The sequence below is a fragment of the Drosophila ananassae genome, chromosome 2L (assembly GCF_017639315.1).
Source record: "Drosophila ananassae strain 14024-0371.13 chromosome 2L, ASM1763931v2, whole genome shotgun sequence".
Taxonomy (NCBI): Eukaryota; Metazoa; Arthropoda; class Insecta; order Diptera; family Drosophilidae; genus Drosophila; species Drosophila ananassae.
In genome coordinates this window covers 8,539,577-8,562,463 of record NC_057927.1, presented here as the reverse complement: position 1 = coordinate 8,562,463, position 22,887 = coordinate 8,539,577, and the positions used below count along the sequence as shown (strand labels likewise).

The 22,887-nt window shown below is 44.9% G+C and overlaps 6 protein-coding genes and 1 pseudogene across 7 annotated transcripts in view; 6 read left to right on the top strand and 1 right to left on the bottom strand.

Moving 5' to 3' along the window:
• Positions 1-22,887, bottom strand: part of LOC6500812 (proteoglycan Cow) — a 43,603-nt gene that overhangs the window by 10,956 nt on the left and 9,760 nt on the right. The gene's annotated exons all lie outside the window — the stretch shown is intronic.
• Positions 10,778-12,620, top strand: LOC6499765 (aminoacylase-1). Its single transcript, XM_001953930.4, has 5 exons — positions 10,778-10,909; positions 10,971-11,080; positions 11,168-11,659; positions 11,719-12,136; positions 12,204-12,620. Exons 2-5 carry the CDS (start codon positions 10,990-10,992, stop codon positions 12,406-12,408), a joined length of 1,206 nt encoding a protein of 401 aa, XP_001953966.1. The 5' UTR covers positions 10,778-10,909; positions 10,971-10,989; the 3' UTR covers positions 12,409-12,620.
• On the top strand, positions 12,677-14,313 carry LOC6499766 (aminoacylase-1). The gene is made up of 4 exons (XM_001953929.4): positions 12,677-12,934; positions 12,997-13,488; positions 13,550-13,967; positions 14,029-14,313. Exons 1-4 carry the CDS (start codon positions 12,841-12,843, stop codon positions 14,231-14,233), a joined length of 1,209 nt encoding a protein of 402 aa, XP_001953965.2. The 5' UTR covers positions 12,677-12,840; the 3' UTR covers positions 14,234-14,313.
• LOC6499767 (aminoacylase-1) lies at positions 14,707-16,250 on the top strand. Its single transcript, XM_001953928.4, has 4 exons — positions 14,707-14,870; positions 14,931-15,419; positions 15,479-15,896; positions 15,960-16,250. Exons 1-4 carry the CDS (start codon positions 14,780-14,782, stop codon positions 16,162-16,164), a joined length of 1,203 nt encoding a protein of 400 aa, XP_001953964.1. The 5' UTR covers positions 14,707-14,779; the 3' UTR covers positions 16,165-16,250.
• LOC6499768 (aminoacylase-1A) lies at positions 16,815-18,409 on the top strand. Its single transcript, XM_001953927.4, has 4 exons — positions 16,815-16,967; positions 17,034-17,522; positions 17,574-17,991; positions 18,052-18,409. Exons 1-4 carry the CDS (start codon positions 16,886-16,888, stop codon positions 18,254-18,256), a joined length of 1,194 nt encoding a protein of 397 aa, XP_001953963.1. The 5' UTR covers positions 16,815-16,885; the 3' UTR covers positions 18,257-18,409.
• On the top strand, positions 18,552-20,120 carry LOC6499769 (aminoacylase-1). The gene is made up of 4 exons (XM_001953926.3): positions 18,552-18,689; positions 18,748-19,236; positions 19,295-19,712; positions 19,768-20,120. The coding sequence occupies exons 1-4, from the start codon at positions 18,605-18,607 to the stop codon at positions 19,970-19,972; spliced, it is 1,197 nt and encodes a 398-aa protein (XP_001953962.1). The 5' UTR covers positions 18,552-18,604; the 3' UTR covers positions 19,973-20,120.
• LOC6499770 lies at positions 20,135-21,923 on the top strand (annotated as a pseudogene).

The window sequence follows — 22,887 nt, the reverse complement described above, 5'->3', positions numbered from 1 at the left end:
TCACGTCAAAAAGGGAAGTTCAAATAAATAAAAATAGTGTTTTTGGCAGCTTGTTTGTACTTCTCATAATCATCGATATTGGAAAAGTGCCACAGTAGTTCTAAGATTTCTTGACAAATATTAGAAATCATCCTGTGCTGGCTTTTGTTATTAAAGCCTGACAGGATCTCCACATTTCTATTCCCATACATATTTATGCGGCTTAGGAAGCATATGCAAATCAGATTGCAGCCTGAAAAATACAGCATATGCTTCTTGGCTTGCTTAGTTATGCGACACGCCCGCTCTTGGGCGAGCAGATTGATTTTAATTTAATTCAATTCAGTACGCAGCTTACCATAAATGGTTGATTTTGCCACGCCCACTCCAACACCCACACACGCAGGCCACTCACTCACGCCCTGCTGGGTATTGTGAGGCGAACCGAAATGTTATTAAGTGCAATGGTGCGTATGCATAATATTTAACTTGTCTATAAAATTTATGAGCCACTAACAGCATCTGCAACAACAAAAATAGCCACCATGTTGCGGGTGTTGTTGTTATTTTTGCTACTGCCATGCTACTGTTACTGCCTCTGGTTAAAATGGCAAAAATAAGCTACAAAAAATAGGGAAAAATAAATTCCCAAACCATCGCGTGCAACACATTGACTTGACAGTTTTGCAATGGCTTTTGTTCTTGCAACTGATGTTGCTCTTGCTGTTGCAGTGTTGCTGCCACTGGCTTTGTTTCTGGTGCTGCAGCTGCAGCTGATACTGCTATCGCCGCTGTCAGTTGGCTTAATGAAAGCGACAGCGGCCACCAGAAGCGGCAACGGCAGTGGCAGCGGCAGATGCATTCTGGCCCCCGGGAACTCCATGCAACCCACTCCAAAACAAGCGCGGAATTGCTCAAGTGCGAAGTGGCAATTGCGGAACATGGCCCTCCCACATCCGGAGTCCGGACCGCCCCCTGGACATCCTTTGGATTCCCTCTGGACAACCATTCCACTGCCCTCGCCCCCATCCGGCACCATGTCAGCCAACTGTAATGCAATAAACTCGTCCAGGACGTGGACGCAGGCAATTTGCATGCGTTAAAACGCAATTTGTGCGCGTTTCCTGGCCGCGGTTTGCACGTCCTTCGCCGCCCTTTCAACCACACCCTCTCCGCCACCCCCTTTCCGCCCAGTGGCCATCCCAAAGCCCCCTTTAAGCCGACCCCCTTTTTCACGCCGCCTGAGACTCTTCATTGGGGCATCTTCTCCGGCTTTAATTCGCCAGTGTCCTCTGATTGCCGCGCGTGTGTGTAGGCATGTGGGTAGTGTGCTGGTGTGCTGGTGTGCGTGGAGGTGGAATCTGCGGACAGGTCCCCTGATTGGCCTGGTCGGGAATCCGTGTGGCCTGTCTTTGTGGCACTCCGTTTGTTGGCTTTAATTGCACTGCGTTTGCTGCGGTGGCGGTGCAGGCGTTGGCCGTGCGATTGACCTTATTGCGGCTTTGGGCGGCAGGGAGGGCTGCGGGTGTCGGAGGTAGAGCGGTGCAGCGCGTGATAAACTTGCAGCACAGCTGGTCAAATCTGACCCAGTGACATCCCAGGCCAGCATTACATTACAAAATGTTACATTGCACAGAAAACAATAAGGGATTGTATCAGAAATTGCTTCAAAAATAGTTACAAATGGAACAATAACTGGAAGGACTACAGAACAATTCCTCTCATAAAAGTCATGAAACATAACTTAGAATCCACTCACCCTGGAAGTATTTTTCCCAAGTGCAGTTGCACTAAACTGGGTCAAAACAGCAGCTGCCAGTGACTGCTGCGCTTGAAACATAATGCAACAGCACAGCCGGGCAGACAATACAGAAACTTAAGTGCCACCCCACTTGCCACCCACCACGGTTCACCCCCACCCACTAGCTACCCCCCGAAATGCTGCCAAGCGGAAGCCCGGCCGCAACTTCTTGTTCGCGTTGTTTGCAAAAGTTTGCCAGCCGTTTAACCTCTTTGCCAGATTTCTGACTGTTTAAGTGGCTGAGCTTATTAAAGCCCATTTAATTGGGCCTCCTCCAGCGGCGCCCGGCAAGTGCAAGTCTTCCACTGCAAAACTTGACCCTAATTTGGTGGGGGGCGGTGGAGGGTCGAATCACCCAACCGCCCACTCAGCTTGGCGACTCCCCAACTCCTCACAAATTCTTAGTGCTCCCGGTTCCTGGGAAAATATTTTTAGAGTTCTGGCTCGGGCTTCAGATAAAGACGGCGGCCATTGTTACTTACGCCATTTTTGCTTGGGGGAGGGGCTGCCACCACAATGCAGCTGCCACGCCCTCCGCCCAAGCCGCAGTGTGGCAATCTGTCAAGCTTTAAATTGAATTTACGACTTTGTTTTCGTTGCGGGCTTATTTCATCTTCTTTTGTTTTCCGCAGCCAGTGCAGTGGCGGTGCAATTTCTTACGATTCCCTTATTGTTTTCTTTATTTGCCCATCTAGAATAGCAAACATTTTTGTGGTTGCTTGGCTCTCGGACCATGGCTGCGAGGAGACTGCCAATTTTGGTTGCATTATGTAAATGTAATTTTCAAGTTGGGGGCCAACATTCCAAGGCAGTGCCAAGAAAGGCCACAGAGAGAAATTATTTTCAATAAAAACCAATAATTTGTGGTAGGAACTGGTCAATATTTTCATATTCTTTCTATATGCTTCTAGTAGATATACTTTTCCCAATCAGTTTTGTCTTCACGGTTGACAACTTTAAGGGGTTATATACAGTCAGGATTTTCAAAAAATCGATTTTTTTTTTTTTGCATTTTCTTAAAGAATATATATTTCTCTGTTGTGAAAAAAATTTTTATGAAGATTCGAGAAATATTTCCCAAGTTACAGACAAAACTAGAAAAAAATTTTAACTCAATGTAAACTGTTTGTGAAACTTTAAAATCGTTTTTCTCAAAACTATGTTTCTCAAATCGGTGAACACGATTTCTCGAAAACCACTGAACCGATTTAGCTCTAATTTTCACACAAAATTAATAACTACTCTTTGCTGTCTTTAATCGAAGATATTTTAAATAAAATTAAAATTATAATTTATATCAGCATTTGAAGTCGATTTTTTTTCCATAAAAATGAACTTTTTTTTTTGGAAGCTGCCATTTTGTCAAAAAGTGATATTTTTTTAATTCCTTCGATTAAGGACTACATTTTTTAATATACTAAAAGCATCTTTTTGAATTTTTGATTTCTGATGATTCTGCAAATAGTTATTATGTTCACCGCGAGACACTTTTTTTTCGAAGACCATTGGGAGATAAGCTGCAGAGGCCAAAGGAAATAATATTTTTACAGATATAATATATTTTTTTAAACTTTAAAATATGTAAAATAATATAGAAAAAATTCAACTTTAATAAATAAATATTTCCTTGAAAAAAAAATATCCAAAAACTGCATTTTTTTGACCGCCTGACTGTATATAACCCCTTAATCTGATTTGGGATCGCATTTTTTTCGTGCACGTTTACTAGGATAGCCCCCGAAAATCGATATTTCTCACTGACGGCTTAAGCCCTTTATCTAGGCGAACCCAAATCCTTTGTGCTCCATTTAATTTCCACTCATGCATTAATTCATACAGATTTCAGTGGATGGAGTCGAATCGAATCGAATTGAATCGATCGATGGTCATACATTTTCTATCCCGGTGGCCCATAACTCATTGCCATTTCACTTGCCATACCAACTTGCCGTACAATCAACGGCTCCCAAAAAGAGCTCCGAAAAAGAAATAAAAATTCGCATTAAATCGGCATTGGGCGATGCCAGTGCCATTTCCATCTATTTTGGAAGTATAAATTGGGGGGAATTTCGAATTGGGCATTGCTCGCTCGAAATTGTTGTAAATTATTCAGCGGACATCAAATGACTGGCAATGAAGCGGTGGGACTCGTCCAACCAGACAGCCAATCAATATTATATGAACGCGGTTTGCGGGGAAATATTCTCATATTGCGGCAATTAGGGATCAGGACAAAGTAGGAGCAGGGAACAGGAGCAGCAGGATACCAAGACCTATCCATTGATATGCTAAATACAGAACCCCGCAAAATTACCAACTGACTGACTGACTTCTCGGTTCCTAAATTATGCACTTCACTTGAAAAATGCATTAGCCCGGATCCCGGGATGGCAGATGGCTGACTGGGAATTTATGTATCATGTAATGTATTATGTAATGTAATGCATGTTGTGTATTATGTAACACGGTTCTATCATGCTAAAATATATACGTAGTACGTACGGATGTATATGTAGCTGTCCCCGAACCTCCCAAAGGCTATCATCCGGGTTCCGGGCCAGCCTCAGTGGGGGCACATAAATTGCACATTTTCGTGCACACAAAATGGTAAATCAATTTCTATTACTATTACGGCCCGGCGTATAGCTCTAAGCCGGCTGTCCGGATTTCGGGCTGGCACATTTCCGGGCAGAAGTCCGGCCGAAGTCCCAGGCAGGACCCTGGCAGGAAGCTCGACGGGCGGCGCAGCGTGCGAATCCATCAATATATAGTTTTGGCTTTGGCTTTTGGCTCAAAGTTTTCAAGTGTCTTTCAGGCCAGGAAATTGCATTCTTGTGGGCCAAAATGTGTCACAAGAGGAGAGAGAGGCCGCAATCGGCAGGTCAAATCCCCTGGGATGGGAAAGTTAATTGCTATCGCAGGGCAACCTTTCCGCCCCCGCACTTTTCGATTACACAGTTGTAGAGTCATTAAAAGCCCTGTCACATGCATAAATTACACAATAATCTCATTTTAATGGTTAATTAAATTACCATAACGGTCAGCTGTCAATCTGCTGACATAAATAAAAAGGAATTGGTCGCCGAGTGTTTCGTTAAAATGTCGAAAAAACGGGAGGAAAATTGCAAAATTGCCGTGCAAATATTTGTGTCAGGAGCAATAAAAATTATGATGCGATTCGTGCATTAAATAAACCATGGCGTGTCCCTGGAGATGTTCGGTGCCTGCTTCCTGCAGGACAATAAACATGCAGCACCTGGCACGTGCTCCAGGCCTAGATGCCCCGGCATGTGGCATGAGCTACGAGGCAAGTGGCATGTGTGGGGGTGTGGCCCTAGGGCGTTATGTTTATGCATCATAAATGCATTTTGCGGCTTCAGCTGGAGAAGTGAATTCGGAATGGGCAGGTTCGGTGCCACACACCGCATTGCAGTCATAAAACATTTGCAACAGCAGCGACTACAAAATAGGGAAAATTGCAACAAATTGCAACTGCTAACAAACGACAACATCACATGGTAGTGGTACACTGTTCTGGCCAACAAAGGCCACTAAAATGTGCTTACCTATGTGGAAGAGATACATCGCCAGATACATAGTTGCAATTCACATTTATAAACATGCTCGAAAAAAATGAGCAGAGCCAGAGCCACCAGATCCAGCCAGGAGGAAGGCCCTCTAAAAAGCCGCACTCTCTGGAGGATTGTGTTCTGCGGTGAATGCACTCAGAAAAATGTGTTGGTGAATATTTGACTAGATAGAGATGAATATTTATAAACAATCCCAGCCATTACCATTTGTTTCTAGTCCTTTAATAGTCCCCTCCCAAAACCCTCTGCCAAAAGTTACTTGCAATATTTTTCTTCAACTGCATTTAGAATCTGATTGCTGGGATTTTTTATGGCCTGCATTTGAGAAGAGAAAAGGGCATAGGGCTGCATAAGTTTCAGAGATTGGAACACAAGTTTATTACGAATCCGGGCACATAAACACCGTACCCGGAGGTGCGAAAACCAGATGCCAGAGTTCCGGATAAAGACGAAACTTATGCCAGGATGCAGAGTCTGGGGCAGGAATTGAAGCTGGCCAGCAGATGGACTCTAAATGCATTACCGAATATATCGATTCTTGGGCCAGAAAAGCCTTTGGTCATTAATCAGTCAGGCAATACTTTGCCAGAAATAGGACCTGCCGGAACCGGGACATGCGGGTGATGGCGGGACTTCTAAAAGCTTTCAACCACGCCACACACAAAATCCCTCAGAAGATAGGTTTAATGCTCCGCTCCTTAAACGGCAATCCTTTAATAATAAGCACGACACACCCAGTCACGCTCACTGCCACGCCCACTCTCTGGCCTTTGCCCTCGCCGACGACCTCTGCCCATATCCACGCCCCCAAAGTGCTGTGCATTTTCACCGATTGAATAGTTCAATCAATTAGTTAATTGCAGTTCTGGTAGAATGGAGTGCACACTGCACAAATCGAGGCACTTAGCAGTGGTCATTAGCAGAGTCCCATTCCTATTCCCAGTTCGAGTCCGATTCCGAGTCCGAGTCGGTGTCCGGATGCGGGGCAAGTGATTTCCAGGAAGGAGATGGCCCCGCTTGCCAGCTGCCAGTTGCCAGTTTGCCAGGAAACCAGATAGCTGGAAATGACAGTGGCCATGCCCCGAATCCGGTTGGATGGCTGGCTGGATGACACACGTGGTTGTGGATCTTTCGGAGCGACAATTAAAAACACTTTAGCTTCGGCAGGGGACACCCGACAGCCACCGAAATGAGACTGTCATTCCAAAGCGAAAGAGTGGTGGTTGGGAAATTGTTCATTTTATAAGAATATTTATCAGTGGTTGTACAAGAAAGAGTTCATTAAAGTTGTCATAAAAATCGTAGCGTGAATTTTGTGTTTTTCACACGCAGGAAAGAAATAAGTTATCAAGGGACGAGAGTCCTTTACCAAATTATAAAAAATAAATATTTAAAATCCATTCCAAAACTTTACTAAATTTTAACTTTAAAGGTATTTCTGTTTGCTCTCAAAAGAGTTCCAATGAAAAGTTTTTGTTTCTGAAAATATTTTCCAAATAAGAGAAAGTAAACCCACAGTGGGGCGTGGCTCGGGAGAAATTGTCGCCGCTGACGGTACCGCCCACCACCCTCCAAAAACTCACAGAGCGCAGAATGAAGTAGCGGAAAATGAAGTTTTTCCGAGTTACATCGGCAAACTCCTAGACAGAGCAAACAAAAACTTTGCAAATTGCAATTCATCGCTCACCCAGAGAACAGTGAAAAGGACCAAAAGGATAAAGCTAGGGATGAAGGGAGGGCCTGGGGACTGGGCGCCTAATAGAAAATAAAAGCGAGGCAAAAATCGTGTTTTATTACCCCGTGTTCCCGCTTTCATTACCGAGCCATTCAGACGCCGCACCCTGGTATCCTGGCACTGGCACCCTATCCCCGGCACACAGGACAGCCATTACAGCCAGCAAATATGGCGACGGCACCCGGAAGTCGACTGTTGCTGCGCTGTCCCTTTCCCTCCCCACCCCCTCTCGCCCAGTCGAAGCTTCGCTGATGAGAAATGACAGGCAATAATGCCGTTAGCCGTGCTCCATCTGCATTTATCATAACTTTTGTGTGTTATTTGCTTTGATGGCATCGCCCTCTTCGCCCTCGGGGCCATTGTTGTTGTTCTTGTGTGCTTGTACGGTACGGGTATGGTATTTGTGCTTGTGTTGCAGGGTTTTGTAATCTCTGTTGCTGTAATTGCCAAGTGCCCCCGCCTGTTGCCGTCTTATCTGGCTTATCGCGCCTTGGTTTCGCATTCATGCCATAAATGCCCCGCCTCGCGCCACACTCGCAGCTTGCCCTCGTAAGTATGCAATAGTTTCTCTCGGCTTCGGTCTTCTGTCTGTTTTCTAAGCTTTTTTTTGGATTGGTGTGTTTTTGCAGCACACGAAGCTGGGATCTTGGAGGAAAAACTTTGCTTTTTGCATTTCCATCTCGACAGTTGGAAAAAAATCGAAAACTCGACTGTTTTGACTTGTTGGTCAACCGCTAACAGAGGAGTCTTGGGTCAAAAAGCCAAGTTTAGTCTAGCTAGGAGATATTTTAAATGCATGTAGTGGAAGCTCTCACAGAACAAACTTCATCCAACTAAACCTAAAACTGAACACTGAATGACCTAAAAACATAGCTCTTAGCTGGAATGTCACTTAATTTATGCAGATTCAATACCAATTTGCTTTGGATGAAATTGCAACCAATCAAGCGACCCAAAAATGTAATATACACCCACAAACGAACTGATAAATAAATATTTGATTTGCTTTATTGCATCAGGCTATTTGGTAGCTGCATAATTGAACGCCGTACACGATTAATTGCCAACTCAAACAAAAGTCGAACACCCATTGAATTATGGGAATTGTGAGTTCCGTGCTCGAGTATTAATATTTCATCTGGGTATTCACTTTTTTCCGCATTATCTGTGTGTAATAATTAACTTCAATCATGCGATAAACGCCGTTCAATTAAATTATTGCTGCTAATTATGTAAATACACTTTTTATGCAACCGTTTTTTCGAGAAAAGTTTTCCAGTGTCTGCGAAATGGATATGTGCATCCAATTTGCACAGGGCACTGTTTTCAGCCTCAGTGCTTTACATTTTGATGACATTTGCACAAGTTTTGAATGAAGGCCCTTTTTGGAGCGCCGTAGTTCTCATAGTTTTTCGCATCACGCATACGCACTGTTGGCAGTCCACTTTTCCATATCGATGTTCGCCAAAGTGCTTGCCTGAGAGCTCTGTATTTTTTCTGCAAACGCACCTAATGCCTGGCTTTTACACAGAGAACAAATAATGTGTACCGTTGATTGGTAGGATTTTTTCAGGCGTACTTCTTCCATTACAATTCCAGATATTCATGCGAATTTCAAGTTTAAATAATTTATGGCATTTCCCTTACAAGAGATTCATTTTTTGACAACAAGGAAATGCAATATTTTTCCTCCGTCTGTGTTTATGGAAATACATACATCAGACCAGAGCTCTTTGGGCCATGCTAAAGCATGCCCGCCGGATTGTCCTTGAGCCGTCCCGCCTACATTTCCATGCCGACAAAGTTTGTCAAGGCTCTCGCCACAAAATGGAAGCAAAAATAAAAAAACCACTCCGAAAAATAGAAAGAGCCTGACAGCAAAGCTAAAGCTCAGCAGATTATATCGGTTCCCTTTTGGGAAAAACGCCACATTTGTTCGGCAGGTAATGCGTTCATAACGGATTAGTTTCCGCGCCATTCCCATTCCCATGTCCGAATCCAAACGGTATCCTGTTCCTGTTCCTGGCGAGGAACGGGAGCTAACAAAACAAACAGTTGCCAGTTGCGATTCTCGGATAATTGTTACAATATACAAAATTTTCATTTAGTTTATTTGCGTAGCGACAACATGTCAGCACAGCAACAAAAACAACAATGGCAATATCAACAAACTGCCACGCCCACATGTAGCAGCAAGCAGCTAAGCGTGAGTTTTTGTGTGCCAGTGTGTGCATTAGTGTGTGTTTTATTTGACTTATGTGACGCTGGGCTGAAACACTTGAAAAAATAATATAATATATCTTTAGAAGGCAAAAGGAGTCACTGAATTATCTTAATTTCTCTACAACTTAATTCAATACATGTTAAAGGTTACTATTACTATTAGTATTTTAAATATCCCTTACAGTGTTGGAAAGTCCTGTGTGTTAAGGTTGGTAATTAGTGTTGGAAGTAGGTGTTGAAGTTAATGAGAGTCCTTGAAGTATCCTATTGGTGAATTTGGATAGGTCTACAGACAGCCAATATTTTTTCCACTGTACAACTACATAAGCTACCTACTACTGCGTGGGTTTGGTTGTGTATAGGAGCCAATGTTGTATTTGTTATGTTTGTAGGCTATTTAAAATGCAGACATGTGTAGCCTCCGCAGCCTGTCAGAGTTGTTTTAGTCGCTGATGTTATTGCTGCTGGTGCGCTGGGCTGCCATTAAAATCCCAGCAACATTGTTAATGAACTTTTAATGACTTTTTGTGAGCACAACAAAACACACTCATACGCTCCACACACTAAAACAATATCAACTCCGGGGACCCCCAGAGTACATGCAATACAAATCTCAGGGCTTCGGTTTTCATTTCGTGTACAACTTTATTTTTTCGCTTATTTTTGTTTCAGTTTGTATATTTTTTGTCGCTGTTACGGTGGCACGTTTTTTGGTGTTGAGCTTCTATAGAAACAAGCGTGAAATCTAAATCTAAAACAAACTTTTGACACACGGCAACAACGTAGGGAGTTGAATTGCAAGTTGCAACTGAAACGGCAACTGCAACCTCATTAATATGCGAAATTTGAAGTGCCAGCAACAGCAACAGCAACCTCGAGCCTGGAAAGTTGTTTACTGCCAGTGGGGAACCGATATGTTTGCCAGTGTGCACTGCATCTTGATTAACAAATCAACTGGAACTGGAATTCGATTGGATGTGATTCGTCGATAAACGGAAATCTTGGCTCCGGGGCTTCCCGCTTTCCGGATCCTGTTTATCCCGAGGCGGGCACTTTCTGGACGATTTAACGATTTAGGGGATATAAATCCAGTCATCCGGATGAATGCTAAACAAATTACCTTCAAACTGTGCTTAAGTACAGTAAATTAAAAGCAAGTTATGAAATATATGCAGAATGTTTTGTTAAGTAACTTCCCAGATGTGAATGAATGCTTCAGATTTAATGAAGTACACAAATATAGAACAACATATAGAACAAACGTTTAAAAGCTATAAACCCATTTAGATTAGCCACCAAAATGTAAACAAGTCCTCTGATAAAACGGTTTTATAAGTAAAACCGCAAAGATAAGAAACTTGCTTCGCGTTTATGTTCTTTTTTATAACAGTTGACTTTCCTCTCTGTCCATTTATTTCACTCTCTTTGCCGCTGTTATTTAAATGGCAGCTCAGGACAATTATCGCACAGTTTGCATTTCTCCATTGGACTGTAACTAGCAAAGTAAACTCCTCCTGCATTTTCAAAACCAAACTCACCACGCCAACATCCCGCCTCTAGCTATTTCCAGTGTTGTGAAAGGTGCTCGATCAGCTGATCTTGTTTGTCAAACAAAATTTTCTTATCAAAAAATCCATTGCAGCGCTAAACACCATTTCAAAATGAGCACCAGCCAGTGGGAGAACAACGAGGAGATCAAGATCTTCCGCGAATATCTTCGTATACCGACAGTGCATCCCAATGTGGACTACAGTGAGTTTTAATCTATACAACAGAACGATAAGATATATCCGTGATCTTTATGACCTTGCCTTTACGACTCTCGTCTGCTATTTATAGCTGCTTGTACCGAATTTCTTAAGCGCCAAGCCGAGAGCCTGGCCCTGCCTGTGGATGTGATCTATCCGGTGAACCAGCAGAATCCCGTTGTGGTGATGAAATGGCTCGGCTCGCAGCCGGAGTTGCCCTCCATTATTCTTAATTCCCACACAGATGTGGTGCCGGTGTTCCCGGAGAAGTGGACCCACGGCCCCTTCAGCGCCGATCTGGACTCAGAAGGTCGCATCTTTGCCCGCGGCTCCCAGGACATGAAGTGCGTGGGCACTCAGTACCTTGGTGCGGTCAGGGCACTCAAGGCCCAAGGATACCAGCCGAAGAGAACTGTTTACCTCACCTACGTCCCCGACGAGGAGGTGGGCGGACACTTAGGCATGCGGGAACTGGTGAAGAGTGATTATTTTAAGAAGCTGAACGTTGGCTTTAGCTTCGACGAGGGAATCTCCAGCGAGGATGAAAGCTATGCTTTGTACTACGCTGAGAGGACGCTGTGGCGTGAGTTTCGATTTCTTATACTCTAAGTATCTTGGCACTCAGTTCATTTATCTTTCTAGATCTCCGTTTCAAGATCAGTGGCACTGCTGGACACGGTTCCTTGCTTCTGCCCAACACTGCTGGAGAGAAGCTTGACTATGTAGTTCGCAAGCTGATGGACTTCCGTAAATCGCAAGTCAAGCGCCTGGCCGAGGACTCAAATCTCGAGATTGGGGATGTCACCACCGTGAATCTCACGCAGCTGCGAGGCGGAGTTCAAAGCAATGTGGTGCCTCCCCTTCTGGAGGCCGTTTTTGATATTCGCATTGCCGTCACTGTGGATATTGCTGCTTTTGAAAAGCAAATACGCGATTGGTGCGAGGAGGCAGGCGGTGGCATTGAGCTGGAGTTTGAGATGAAGAATCCCTTTGTGGAGCCCACAAAGATTGATGGTTCGAACGTTTACTGGGTGGCCTTCAAGAAGACTTTAGATGATCTGTAAGCTATAGATTTGAAACAGAGATCGCTTGAACTTTTTATAAAATTCTTATATTCGTTTTTGCAGTGGCCTCAAGACGCGTGTGCGTGTATTCCCTGGTGCCACGGACAGTCGCTACGTTCGTCATGCAGGTATCCCAGCTCTGGGCTTCTCTCCCATCAACAAGACTCCCCTACTGCTGCACGATCATGATGAGTTCCTGCGGGCAGATACCTATTTGCATGGAATCGAAGTCTACAAGAAGCTCATCCCCGCTGTGGCAGATGCCTAAAAAAATTTGCCTTTAACGATAACTCTCGGATTTGCCACTTTGCATTTATTATTTTGCCCTTGCAGAGGGTATTATTCTCATAATGATCGGCCAACTATATATTATCCAATATATGCTTAGCTTTCCTTTCGTTTTTAAAATTAAAATTTGTAAAGCTTAAATGCGGATGGCTCATTTTATATGTCAATAAATTGTATATGTACGAAGTCTTATCAGCTTAGAAACCTTTTAAAATGATAAGTCCAGATCCGATTTCCACCTCCTTTCCAGATGCTGTGGGTGCTGCGAAATCCACAAAAGCCGCGATTGTTTCACTTATCACCTCGGTGAGAGTCAACAAAAGATAACAGACTCTGGCCACGCTGAACACTAAAGCCGAGAGACACGGCACATTGGGGGACAGTCGTTCTATGACAGCCGCTGATTCCGTCCATGATGGGTTCTGAACAATGGGAGAACAATGAGGAGATTAACATTTTCCGCGAGTACTTGCGGATTCCTTCAGTTCATCCAGATGTGGATTATAGTATGGACTTTGTGGTGTGCATTTTAAGTGAACTGAATACCTAAGTCCTTTTAAACTTTCAGCTGCCTGTGTAGACTTCCTGAGGCGCCAGGCCTCTTCTTTGCACCTGCCCATGGAAGTGGTTCATCCAGTGATGGTCTCGAAGCCTGTTGTAGTTATAAAATGGCTGGGCAAGAGTCCGGATCTTCCCTCAATCATTTTGAACTCTCACATGGATGTGGTACCCGTCTTTAAAGAGAATTGGACCCACGATCCTTTTGCTGCCGAAATGGATGATGAAGGTAGAATTTTTGCACGAGGGACACAGGACATGAAGTCCGTGGGCTGCCAGTACTTGGCTGCCATTCGATCGCTCAAGGCCTCTGGATATAAGCCAAATAGAACGGTCTACCTCACCTATGTCCCGGATGAGGAAACTGGCGGAGAGTGTGGATTGGCCGCGCTGGTGAAGGGAGAGTACTTCAAAAGCTTGAACGTTGGATTCAGCCTGGATGAGGGCATGGCCAGCGAGGACAACTCCTATCCCATCTTCTATGCCGAACGAACCGCGTGGCGTAGGTCGAGGCGTTTTTAAGTGTGAAAATATAATTTTAAACCCTAAATTTAAACTCTTAGATCTCCGGCTGAAGTTCAGTGGCACTGCAGGACATGGATCCCTTTTGCTGGAAAACACAGCTGGTGAAAAGTTTAATTACGTGATCGACAAGTTGATGAAGTTCCGGCAGACTCAGAGCCAAAAGTTGGCGGAAAACCCCTCTTTGGACGTTGGAGATGTGACTTCTGTGAATCTAACCCAGATCAAAGGCGGCGTTCAAAGCAATGTGGTGCCACCTGTCCTAGAAGCACTCTTCGATATCCGTATAGGTATTACGCAGGATGTGGATAAGCTGGAGCAGCAGATACGCGATTGGTGCGAGGAGGCCGGTGGCGGAGTGGAGCTTCATTTTGAACTAAAGTGTCCTTTCATAGAACCCACCAAGATCGATGACTCTAACCCGTATTGGCTGGCGTTTAAAGAAAGCCTTGATGACATGTGAGCATATAGAACCCTTAAGCAGACTCCTTTTTCATTTATGTTTTTTTTCTATTTTTAGGGGCCTCCAAACCCATGTACGGGTCTTCCCCGGTGCCACCGATAGCTGCTATTTAAGAGAGGTCGGCATTCCGGCTCTGGGGTTTTCCCCCATCAACAATACTCCGGTGCTGCTCCACAACCATGATGAATACCTGGGAGCCGAGACCTATTTGCACGGCATTCAGGTGTACAGGAAGCTTATTCCAGCTCTGGCTGATTCATAAAATATTTTATGTGAAGTGCCACCCACTTTTATTTTCGGCTTTCATATCAATAAACAGCTGAATCAAACATTAAAATTAAATGCTTCGATGTTTATTTTTTCTTATCATTCAAGAGCCTTTATCGATTTCGACTGAATGAGTAATGTTTAAACTTTAAACGAAGAAGTGATCTGTTAACCAAAAAAACCATAAAAAGTCTGATTGTTAACTGAAATGTTTGTAATGAAAACAAACACATATTGCATACAAATTTAATTAAATATATTACTTAATGGAGCAACTATTTGGTAGAAACAAAAAGAATTTGCAGAGTATATAAACTTCGGACTATGTTTTTCTTTTTGTTTATACAATATCGAATATAGGCTACCGTTTTCCTATCAGTCATTTGTTGCCGCACAAGAACATGAGGTTTTGGTTATCAACAGTCATTATTTGATAATAATTTGGAACCAAGGCTATAAAATCAAATTCACATAAATCGAAATAGCACAGCTATTCGACGGCATTCGAGTTTGGACACCGAAAGAATCCACTCCATAAAAAATGAGTTCCGAAAAGTGGGAGGACAACGAGGAAATCAAAATATTCCGCGAATACTTGCGCATAGCAACCGTGCAGCCGAACGTGGATTACAGTAAGGATTACATCGCAAGGATAACACGGAAAAAGTATTAAAAAATAATTCATTCAACAGCCGAATGCGTCGAGTTCCTGAAGCGTCAGGCCCACAGCTTGGATCTCCCAGTGGATGTGGTCTATCCCGTGGAGAAAAAGCCAGTGGTGATCATCAAATGGGTGGGCAGCGAACCCGAACTGCCCTCAATCATCCTTAACTCACACACGGACGTGGTTCCTGTCTTCCCCGAAAAATGGACCCACGAGCCCTTCAGCGCCGACATTGATGAGGAGGGCAGGATCTTTGCCAGAGGCACCCAGGACATGAAGTCCGTGGGTACTCAGTACCTGGGAGCCATCCGGCTGCTCAAGGCGGCGGGCTTCCAGCCCAAGAGGACCATTAACGTGACCTTTGTGCCGGACGAGGAGATCGGCGGAGAGTTGGGGATGCAAGAGTTTGTCAAGACGGAGTACTACAAGAACCTGAACGTGGGCTTCAGTCTGGACGAGGGCGGCACCAGTGAGACTGACTTGTTCTACGTCTTCTATGCCGAGAGAATGCGATGGGGTGAGTTTTCAAGACTATACAGGAATCTAAAGATGACCTAACGCTCCCTATTTCCTCAGGCATGAAGCTCAACTTCAGTGGCACCGCCGGACACGGTTCGATGCTTTTGCCCAACACCGCTGGCGTGAAACTGAACTACGTCCTGAACAAGCTAACGGAGTTCCGCGACTCGCAGGTCCAGCGTCTGGCACGGGATCAGACCATCAACATCGGCGACGTCACCACCATCAATCTCACCCAGCTTAGCGGCGGCGTCCAGAGCAACGTGGTGCCCCCGCACTTCGAGGCTGTCTTCGACATGCGGCTCTCCATCACTCTTGATGTGGTGGCCTTTGAGAAGCAGATCCACGACTGGTGCGAGGAGGCTGGCGGCGGCATCGAGATCACCTTTGACGAGAAGGAACCCTATGTGGAGCCCACCAAGATCGACGATTCGAATCCCTTCTGGGTGGCCTTCAAGGCAGCCACAGACGAGCTGTAGGTTTCACTTTTTTTTGGGTATTATGACAACCATTCTAAATTAATGCCATTTGATTTCAGGGGCCTGAATATCTATCCCATTGTCTGTCCCGGAGCCACGGACAGCAGGAACATCCGTGCCCAGGGCATTCCAGCTCTGGGTTTCTCGCCCATCAGGAACACCACCATGCGAATCCACGATCACGACGAATTCCTGGGAGCGGATACCTACTTGAATGGCATTCAGATCTACAAGAAAATTCTGGGTAACCTCGCTAAAGTCTAAAACAAATTCGAAATATTCTATGTACTAGGACCTTATCAGAAATAAAGATTAATTAACTTTGCCACAAGTTGATACCAAAATACCAACCGGACCGTATCTTATCTGGGCGGCATTAATGGACATGTTTTTATGGCCTCACATCTAAAGAATCCACAATTGCTATCCTTTTAACAACAGGTAGATACAACCGAGTCAATATTGATAAAATAGTGGGATATTGGAATACTTTGTAGATAAGTAACCAATCGATTAGAAGGAAAGCAATCAATCATCAATGCACTTGAACTTTGACTATTTTCTGAATTAAAATTCCCAACATATACTTGCACTTGAATATTGACTACTGTTCTAATTAATATACTTTTATGCTACAGTACTACAATACCAACATAAATTTTATTCAAGAATTATTCGTAAATTTATTCAGACCTAACCACAATAATAGTTTCTTTTTGAGGAAAAACTACCGACAAAGGAAGATAATATCACAATAACCTCATACAATTATTAAAGTTCTCTTTTTCAGACTTAAAACTCTTCATATTTCTGATAAAACTTTTATCACAACCGCAAAAACATTTGATTATCTTGACCATAAACTAGAACCCAACCCACAAATAAATATATATAAGCCCCTCAGATGCCACTCAGCTCCTATTGCCTTTTTGGACTTTGTAGGCTTCAGTGCAAGACCCTAGCTTCTAGCAGACACTAGTCGAAAATGAGTTGGGAGAACAACGAGGAAATCAACATTTTCAGGGAGTACTTGCGAATTCCCACAGTGCATCCTGATGTGGATTACAGTAAGGATAACTTGTTTCTTTCTCTACAATTATCTGAAAAATTAAACACAAATCTGTACATTTTAGCCTCTTGTGTGGAGTTCCTTAAACGTCAGGCCAAGTCCTTGAATCTCCCTGTAGAAGTAGTTTATCCTGCCGAGAAGAAACCAGTGGTGATCATCACATGGCTGGGCAGCCAACCGGAACTATCGTCAATCATACTGAACTCCCACACGGATGTGGTACCCGTATTTCCCGAAAAATGGACCCACGAGCCCTTCAGCGCGGACATTGATTCCGAGGGCAGGATCTTTGCCAGAGGCACCCAGGACATGAAATCCGTGGGAACCCAATATCTGGGAGCCATCCGCCGCCTGCTGGCTAGTGGTTTTAAGCCCAAAAGAACGGTTTACGTAACATTTGTTCCGGATGAAGAGACTGGGGGAGTTTTGGGAATGAAGGAGTTTGTGAAGACAGACTTCTACAAGCAAATGAACGTGGGTTTCAGCTTGGATGAAGGAGCCACTAGTGAATCTGATGTTCATCACTTGTTCTTTGCTGAACGTCTGAGATGGGGTAAGTCGACATAAAGCAAACTGAAGGATCTCTTACAAAGCGATCTTACAGCTCTCAGATTAAAGTTCACTGGAACCTCAGGACATGGTTCCCTTTTGCTTCCGAACACGGCCGGCGTCAAACTAAGCTATGTGATAAACAAGCTCACAGAGTTCCGCAACTCCCAGGTGGAAGCCTTGGAAAAGGACTCCACTCTCAGCAAGGGTGATGTGACCACCGTGAACCTCACTCAGCTGAGCGGTGGAGTCCAGAGCAATGTGGTTCCCCCCCACTTCGAGGCGATCTTTGACATGCGTTTGGCCATCACCCTGGACTTGGTGGTCTTTGAGAAGCAAATCCGAGACTGGTGCGATGAAGCTGGAGGTGGCATTGAAGTGGACTTCTTCACGAAAGAGCCCTACATCGGGGCCACCAAGTTGGATGCCTCGAATCCCTATTGGTTGGCTCTAAAAGCGTCCTTCGATGAACTGTGAGTTTAGATTCGGATTGCCAAAAACAACAACCCTTTTGATTATTTTTATATTTTCAGAGGTCTGAAGGTGCATCCCATTGTGTGTCCTGGCGCCACAGACAGTCGATACATTCGCCAAAAGGGAACACCAGCCATTGGATTCTCCCCAATCATAAACACCACTATGCGGATCCACGACCATGATGAGTTTATTTCGGCCGACGTATACTTGAGAGGCATTGAAGTGTACCAAAATATAATTAGCAAACTTTCTCAAGTCTGAAAAATCAGACCCTAAGCTAGTTAGGAACTAAGACCATTTAGTTCCTAACGGAATGAAGAATGAATCAAAGTAATCTTATCAAAAAATAAATTACACCCATTAGCCCACATCGTAAAAATCTTACGCCTTGGCGCAATCAATATGCTTGATTTTATTCGAAAAAGCTTTATTGTTTTATTTGGGTCTATAAACTTACTCTTCTGATAAAACTTTTCTAGTCGCACCACCAAACATGCTTATCTTTTAAACGGATATACATATGTATCTCAGATATAAGTACCAGGAACACTTTGTGCAACTCATTCGCGTCAGATCTTCTTATAAGAGTACACTGTCCAGCCTTCAAATATGGATAAATGGGAGAACAATGAGGAAATTGCAATTTTCCGGGAATACTTGCGAATTTCATCTGTCCATCCTGATATAGATTACAGTGAGAAAGAAGTTAAGATTTTGTTTAAACAACCTTTCAAAAGCTTGCGTATTTTAAGATGCTTGTGTGGAATTCCTAAAACGACAGGCCGCCTCCTTAAACCTCCCTGTGGAAGTTCTCTACCCTGTGGAGAGGAAACCAGTTGTGATCATAAAATGGCAGGGTAGCCAGCCGGATTCCTCCTCCATCATTCTAAACTCGCACATGGATGTAGTTCCTGTGTTTCCTGACCAGTGGACCCATGAGCCCTTTAGCGCGGATATAGACGCCGAAGGCAGGATCTTCGCCAGAGGCACTCAGGACATGAAGTCCGTGGGAACCCAATATCTGGGAGCCATCCGCCGCCTGATGGCTAGTGGTTTTAAGACCAAAAGAACGGTTTACGTGACCTTTGTTCCCGACGAAGAGATCGGAGGTCGCCAGGGCATGGCAGAGTTTGTGAAAACGGAGCACTATCGAAGGATGAATGTAGGCTTCAGTTTGGACGAAGGTGCCACAAGCGCATCTGACGTGCACCATCTCTTCTACGCCGAGCGTCTGCTATGGGGTGAGTTATTATCGAATATGTTCATATTCTGTTTCTTGAAAAATATTTCCCGCCATAGGTATCAGATTGAAGTTCAACGGAACCTCCGGCCATGGCTCCCTGTTCTTGCCGGACACCGCTGGCGAGAAGCTGAACTATGTTGTGAATAAATTCACAGAATTCCGAACCTCCCAGCTGGATATTTTGGCCAAGGACCCAAGCCTAAACTTGGGGGACGTCACTACTGTGAATCTCACCCAGATAAGCGGAGGAGTCCAGAGTAACGTGGTGCCTCCACACTTTGAGGCGGTCTTCGATATGCGTCTGTCCATCGCTCTGGATGTGGTTGCTTTTGAGAAGCAGATCCGTGGGTGGTGCGAAGAGGCTGGTGGTGGAATTGAGATTGACTTCTACAGAAAGGAACCAGTGGTGGCAGCCACAAAAATGGACGCTTCAAACCCGTACTGGGTAGCCCTTAAAGCCGCCTTCGACGAACTGTGAGTAGTGGGGAACTTCTAAGAATTAGGCCAAAACTTTATAAAATATTTTCAGGAGCTTAAAAGTGCAACCTATCGTGTGCTTTGGCGCCACCGACAGTCGCTTCATCCGCGGGCAGGGAACTCCAGTCTTCGGATTCTCCCCGATAATAAATACACCTGTACTACTTCATGATCACGATGAATTTCTGTACGCCGATGCCTACTTGAAAGGCATTGAAGTCTACGAAAATATAATCCGCAAACTGGTAGAAGTATAAGATAAGATTCTAAAGATTGAAATAAAGACGCCTTATCTTATCTGCAAGCACGGGGAATTAGAAAGTTTCTGAAAAGGTCTGATAGCCGCATAGTGGGCTATAAATTAGCATCGCACTTAACTCGGAATAAAGCATCTCGTAAAATCAAGTTATCATTGAGTGGTAATTGCTACAAACTTTTATTTTATTTCCAAACTCAGAGATAATTCTAAAATGTTTCGACATTGCCGAAAACATTGGAGAAGTACCTTCCACAAGCCATTCCTTCATCAACCCAGGGAAAAGTCATCCGCCTGGGAGAGCAACGAGGAAATTCAATTGTTTCGGGATTACTTGAGAATCCGCTCTGCTCTACCCAGATGTCGACTACAGTAAGAAATCAACCAGATCGTTCCTTAGACAGAACGTAAAAAATACTACAACTCTTAGCCGAATGTGTCGAGTTCCTTAAGCACCAGGCTGACAGGTTGTCCCTGCCAGTCCACGTTGAGTGTCCTGCCAAGCCTGTGCTCATTATGAAGTGGTCCGGATCCAGGCCCGAGCTCCCGTCTATCGTCCTGAACTCGCACATGGATTTGGTACCAGTATACCCCGACAAGTGGAAGTACGACCCCTTCAGCGCCCACATGGACGAGGAGGGGAGGATCTTTGCCCGGGGCTCCCAGGACATGAAGTGCTTGGGCGCCCAGTACCTGGGGGCAGTGAGAGCCCTTCAGGCCGACGGCTACGAACCCGCCAGGACTGTATACATCACCTATGTGCCGGACCAGGAGATCGGCGGGGAGCTGGGCATGAAGTTGTTCGTAAAAACTGACTATTTCCGGAAAATGAACGTCGGCTTCTCTCTGGACGAAGGTCATGTCAGTCCAACGGAAACCTATCACTATTTCAATGCCGAGCGCACCGCCTGGAGTGGGTATTTGGTTTGCTCCCTGGGAAATTACCTTACCGTTTCCTTCTAGTTCTGAAATTCACGTTCAACGGCCCCTCCTTCCACGGCTCCCGACTTGAGCCCATTTCGGCTGGTCAGACCTTCCACCACATCCTTGGCAAGCTGATGGAATTCCGCATTTGCGAACTGGCCGCTTTGCAGGCCAATCCCAAACTCGACCTGGGGGACGTCTCCACTGTGAACCTAACTCAGATTTCGGGTGGCATCCAGAGGAACATTGTTCCGCCTGCCTTTGAAGCCGTGTTCGATGTTCGCCTGGCTGTTACCCGAAGTGCCGGGGATTTCATAAAGCAGGTCTTCACCTGGTGCCAGGAGCTGGGAGGCAATATCCAGGTGGAATATTTAATGTTCAACAAGCACGTGGAGCCGACGAAAACAGATGATTCAAATCCCTTCTGGGTGGCTTTTAAGAAAACTATGGACAAATTGTGAGGATAACTGAAGCTAGAAGTATAATTTTAATCTTATATATATTTACTCCTTTGAAGAAATTTCAAGATACACGGTAGTGTGTTGGCTGGAGCCACGGACGCACGCTTCTTGCGGCAACTGGGGATACCAGCCCTGGGGTTTACGCCCATCATTAACACTCCGATCCTGCTGCACGACCACGACGAGTTCGTCCAGGCCGACTCCTATCTGAACGGCATTCAGATCTATAAGAAGCTTATACCAGCACTGGCTTCGGCAGGCGTTTAGTACATATATGCATTGTGTGTTTGGAATGTACATAAAGCATACGCCCCGTTGGTCGGATGGACAGAGGGCTGTCATCGCAGTGACAGCATCGTGCAACGAGTTTGCGGGACGAGGCAGGAGACAGGGCCATGCCGGGAGTAAGTTTTGTCAGTTAGTCAAACAAAATAAATTTTAAGGCTCTTCACCTGGAAAAAGCGGAGTGGAGGACGAAGAGGACGAAGCGGGGCCTGCACGTCAGTCTCTGCAAATTGTCAGTTGGGCAGCACTTTGGAATGTCTGACATGTGAGTGGTGCCAAGGGCAATAAATTATGCTGGGGGCCGCAGAATGAATAATGGCTACGTGCTCTCAAAAGGCAAAAGCGCCCATGGCTTCCACCGCCCAGCCATACCGGGCATCCTGCCTCCCCCACTGTGTCGGTTGCAACTGTGACCCGTGCGTGCCGATTAGACATGTTAATGCATGTGTCAGGGCAATGAAATATGTATTGATGGAAGCCCGCAGAGAGTCCTTTTGGGCAACGTATTCGTGTGCGTGTAAGTATCTGTGTGTGTGTGGTTAGGAATTATGACAATTTATCAGGCAAATGTCAGTTGACTTCAATTACGTGGCAAGAAACGGAGCAAGAGCTGGCGGAGGAGCTGCATTCCGAATTCTTTCCACGCAATTAACACTGACCATTAGTGGCGTGGGCGGCGGCGTCAGTTTGGCATAATGAGTGCAGGCCAGCCCTTTAACGCTACTAGCTACCAGCTACCAGCTACCGCCAGCAACTTAATGCATATCATTTTTACTTTTAATGAGCTCGTGGCAGGTTGCTCCTCCCCACTCATCGCTCCTTCTATCTAGCTGCGTCCTCTGCCGTCTGGTCTTTTTTCCAAAGTGCACTTAATGCAGCAAGTTTTTGCAGCCCACCTGCCACGAACCCACTTGAAAGCTAAAGTTCTGGGCTCCAGTTCTCTCCTGCTTTGCATTTTAAATTTCCACTCCCCAAAAAATGTGTGTATGTTTGTGTGTTTAAGGGGAGGGGGCGGGAAAAGTTTGGCAACTTTTACATTTCAATTTTAATTTCTTTGCCCTACACTCGAGGAAAACTTTAAGCCACGCTGCCTGTTCTCTTCGAACCTGAGCAAATTCTTAATGGCCCACTCACACTAATTAGGAGTGCCAGAAGTTGGTTGCCGGCCCGTTTAAAGGGCTCCAGGACATTTGCATTTGCATTCGACAGCATCGGCTTCGACAGCGATTTTTTATGGCCGTCCGAA

What these genes read in the sequence shown, in the direction of transcription:
- LOC6499766 (XM_001953929.4), top strand. Translation starts at nt 12,841, where the DNA reads ATGATGGGTTCTGAACAATGGGAGAACAATGAGGAGATTAACATTTTC. An exon ending in TCATCCAGATGTGGATTATA is followed by an intron (nt 12,935 to 12,996) that starts GTATGGACTTTG and finishes TTAAACTTTCAG; the next exon opens with CTGCCTGTGTAGACTTCCTG. An exon ending in TGCCGAACGAACCGCGTGGC is followed by an intron (nt 13,489 to 13,549) that starts GTAGGTCGAGGC and finishes TTAAACTCTTAG; the next exon opens with ATCTCCGGCTGAAGTTCAGT.
- LOC6499769 (XM_001953926.3), top strand. Translation starts at nt 18,605, where the DNA reads ATGGATAAATGGGAGAACAATGAGGAAATTGCAATTTTCCGGGAATAC. An exon ending in CGCCGAGCGTCTGCTATGGG is followed by an intron (nt 19,237 to 19,294) that starts GTGAGTTATTAT and finishes TTCCCGCCATAG; the next exon opens with GTATCAGATTGAAGTTCAAC. An exon ending in AAAGCCGCCTTCGACGAACT is followed by an intron (nt 19,713 to 19,767) that starts GTGAGTAGTGGG and finishes AAATATTTTCAG; the next exon opens with GAGCTTAAAAGTGCAACCTA.
- LOC6499765 (XM_001953930.4), top strand. Translation starts at nt 10,990, where the DNA reads ATGAGCACCAGCCAGTGGGAGAACAACGAGGAGATCAAGATCTTCCGC. An exon ending in CGCTGAGAGGACGCTGTGGC is followed by an intron (nt 11,660 to 11,718) that starts GTGAGTTTCGAT and finishes TTATCTTTCTAG; the next exon opens with ATCTCCGTTTCAAGATCAGT. An exon ending in AAGAAGACTTTAGATGATCT is followed by an intron (nt 12,137 to 12,203) that starts GTAAGCTATAGA and finishes TCGTTTTTGCAG; the next exon opens with TGGCCTCAAGACGCGTGTGC.
- LOC6499767 (XM_001953928.4), top strand. Translation starts at nt 14,780, where the DNA reads ATGAGTTCCGAAAAGTGGGAGGACAACGAGGAAATCAAAATATTCCGC. An exon ending in GCAGCCGAACGTGGATTACA is followed by an intron (nt 14,871 to 14,930) that starts GTAAGGATTACA and finishes TTCATTCAACAG; the next exon opens with CCGAATGCGTCGAGTTCCTG. An exon ending in AAGGCAGCCACAGACGAGCT is followed by an intron (nt 15,897 to 15,959) that starts GTAGGTTTCACT and finishes ATTTGATTTCAG; the next exon opens with GGGCCTGAATATCTATCCCA.
- LOC6499768 (XM_001953927.4), top strand. Translation starts at nt 16,886, where the DNA reads ATGAGTTGGGAGAACAACGAGGAAATCAACATTTTCAGGGAGTACTTG. An exon ending in GCATCCTGATGTGGATTACA is followed by an intron (nt 16,968 to 17,033) that starts GTAAGGATAACT and finishes TGTACATTTTAG; the next exon opens with CCTCTTGTGTGGAGTTCCTT. An exon ending in TGCTGAACGTCTGAGATGGG is followed by an intron (nt 17,523 to 17,573) that starts GTAAGTCGACAT and finishes GCGATCTTACAG; the next exon opens with CTCTCAGATTAAAGTTCACT.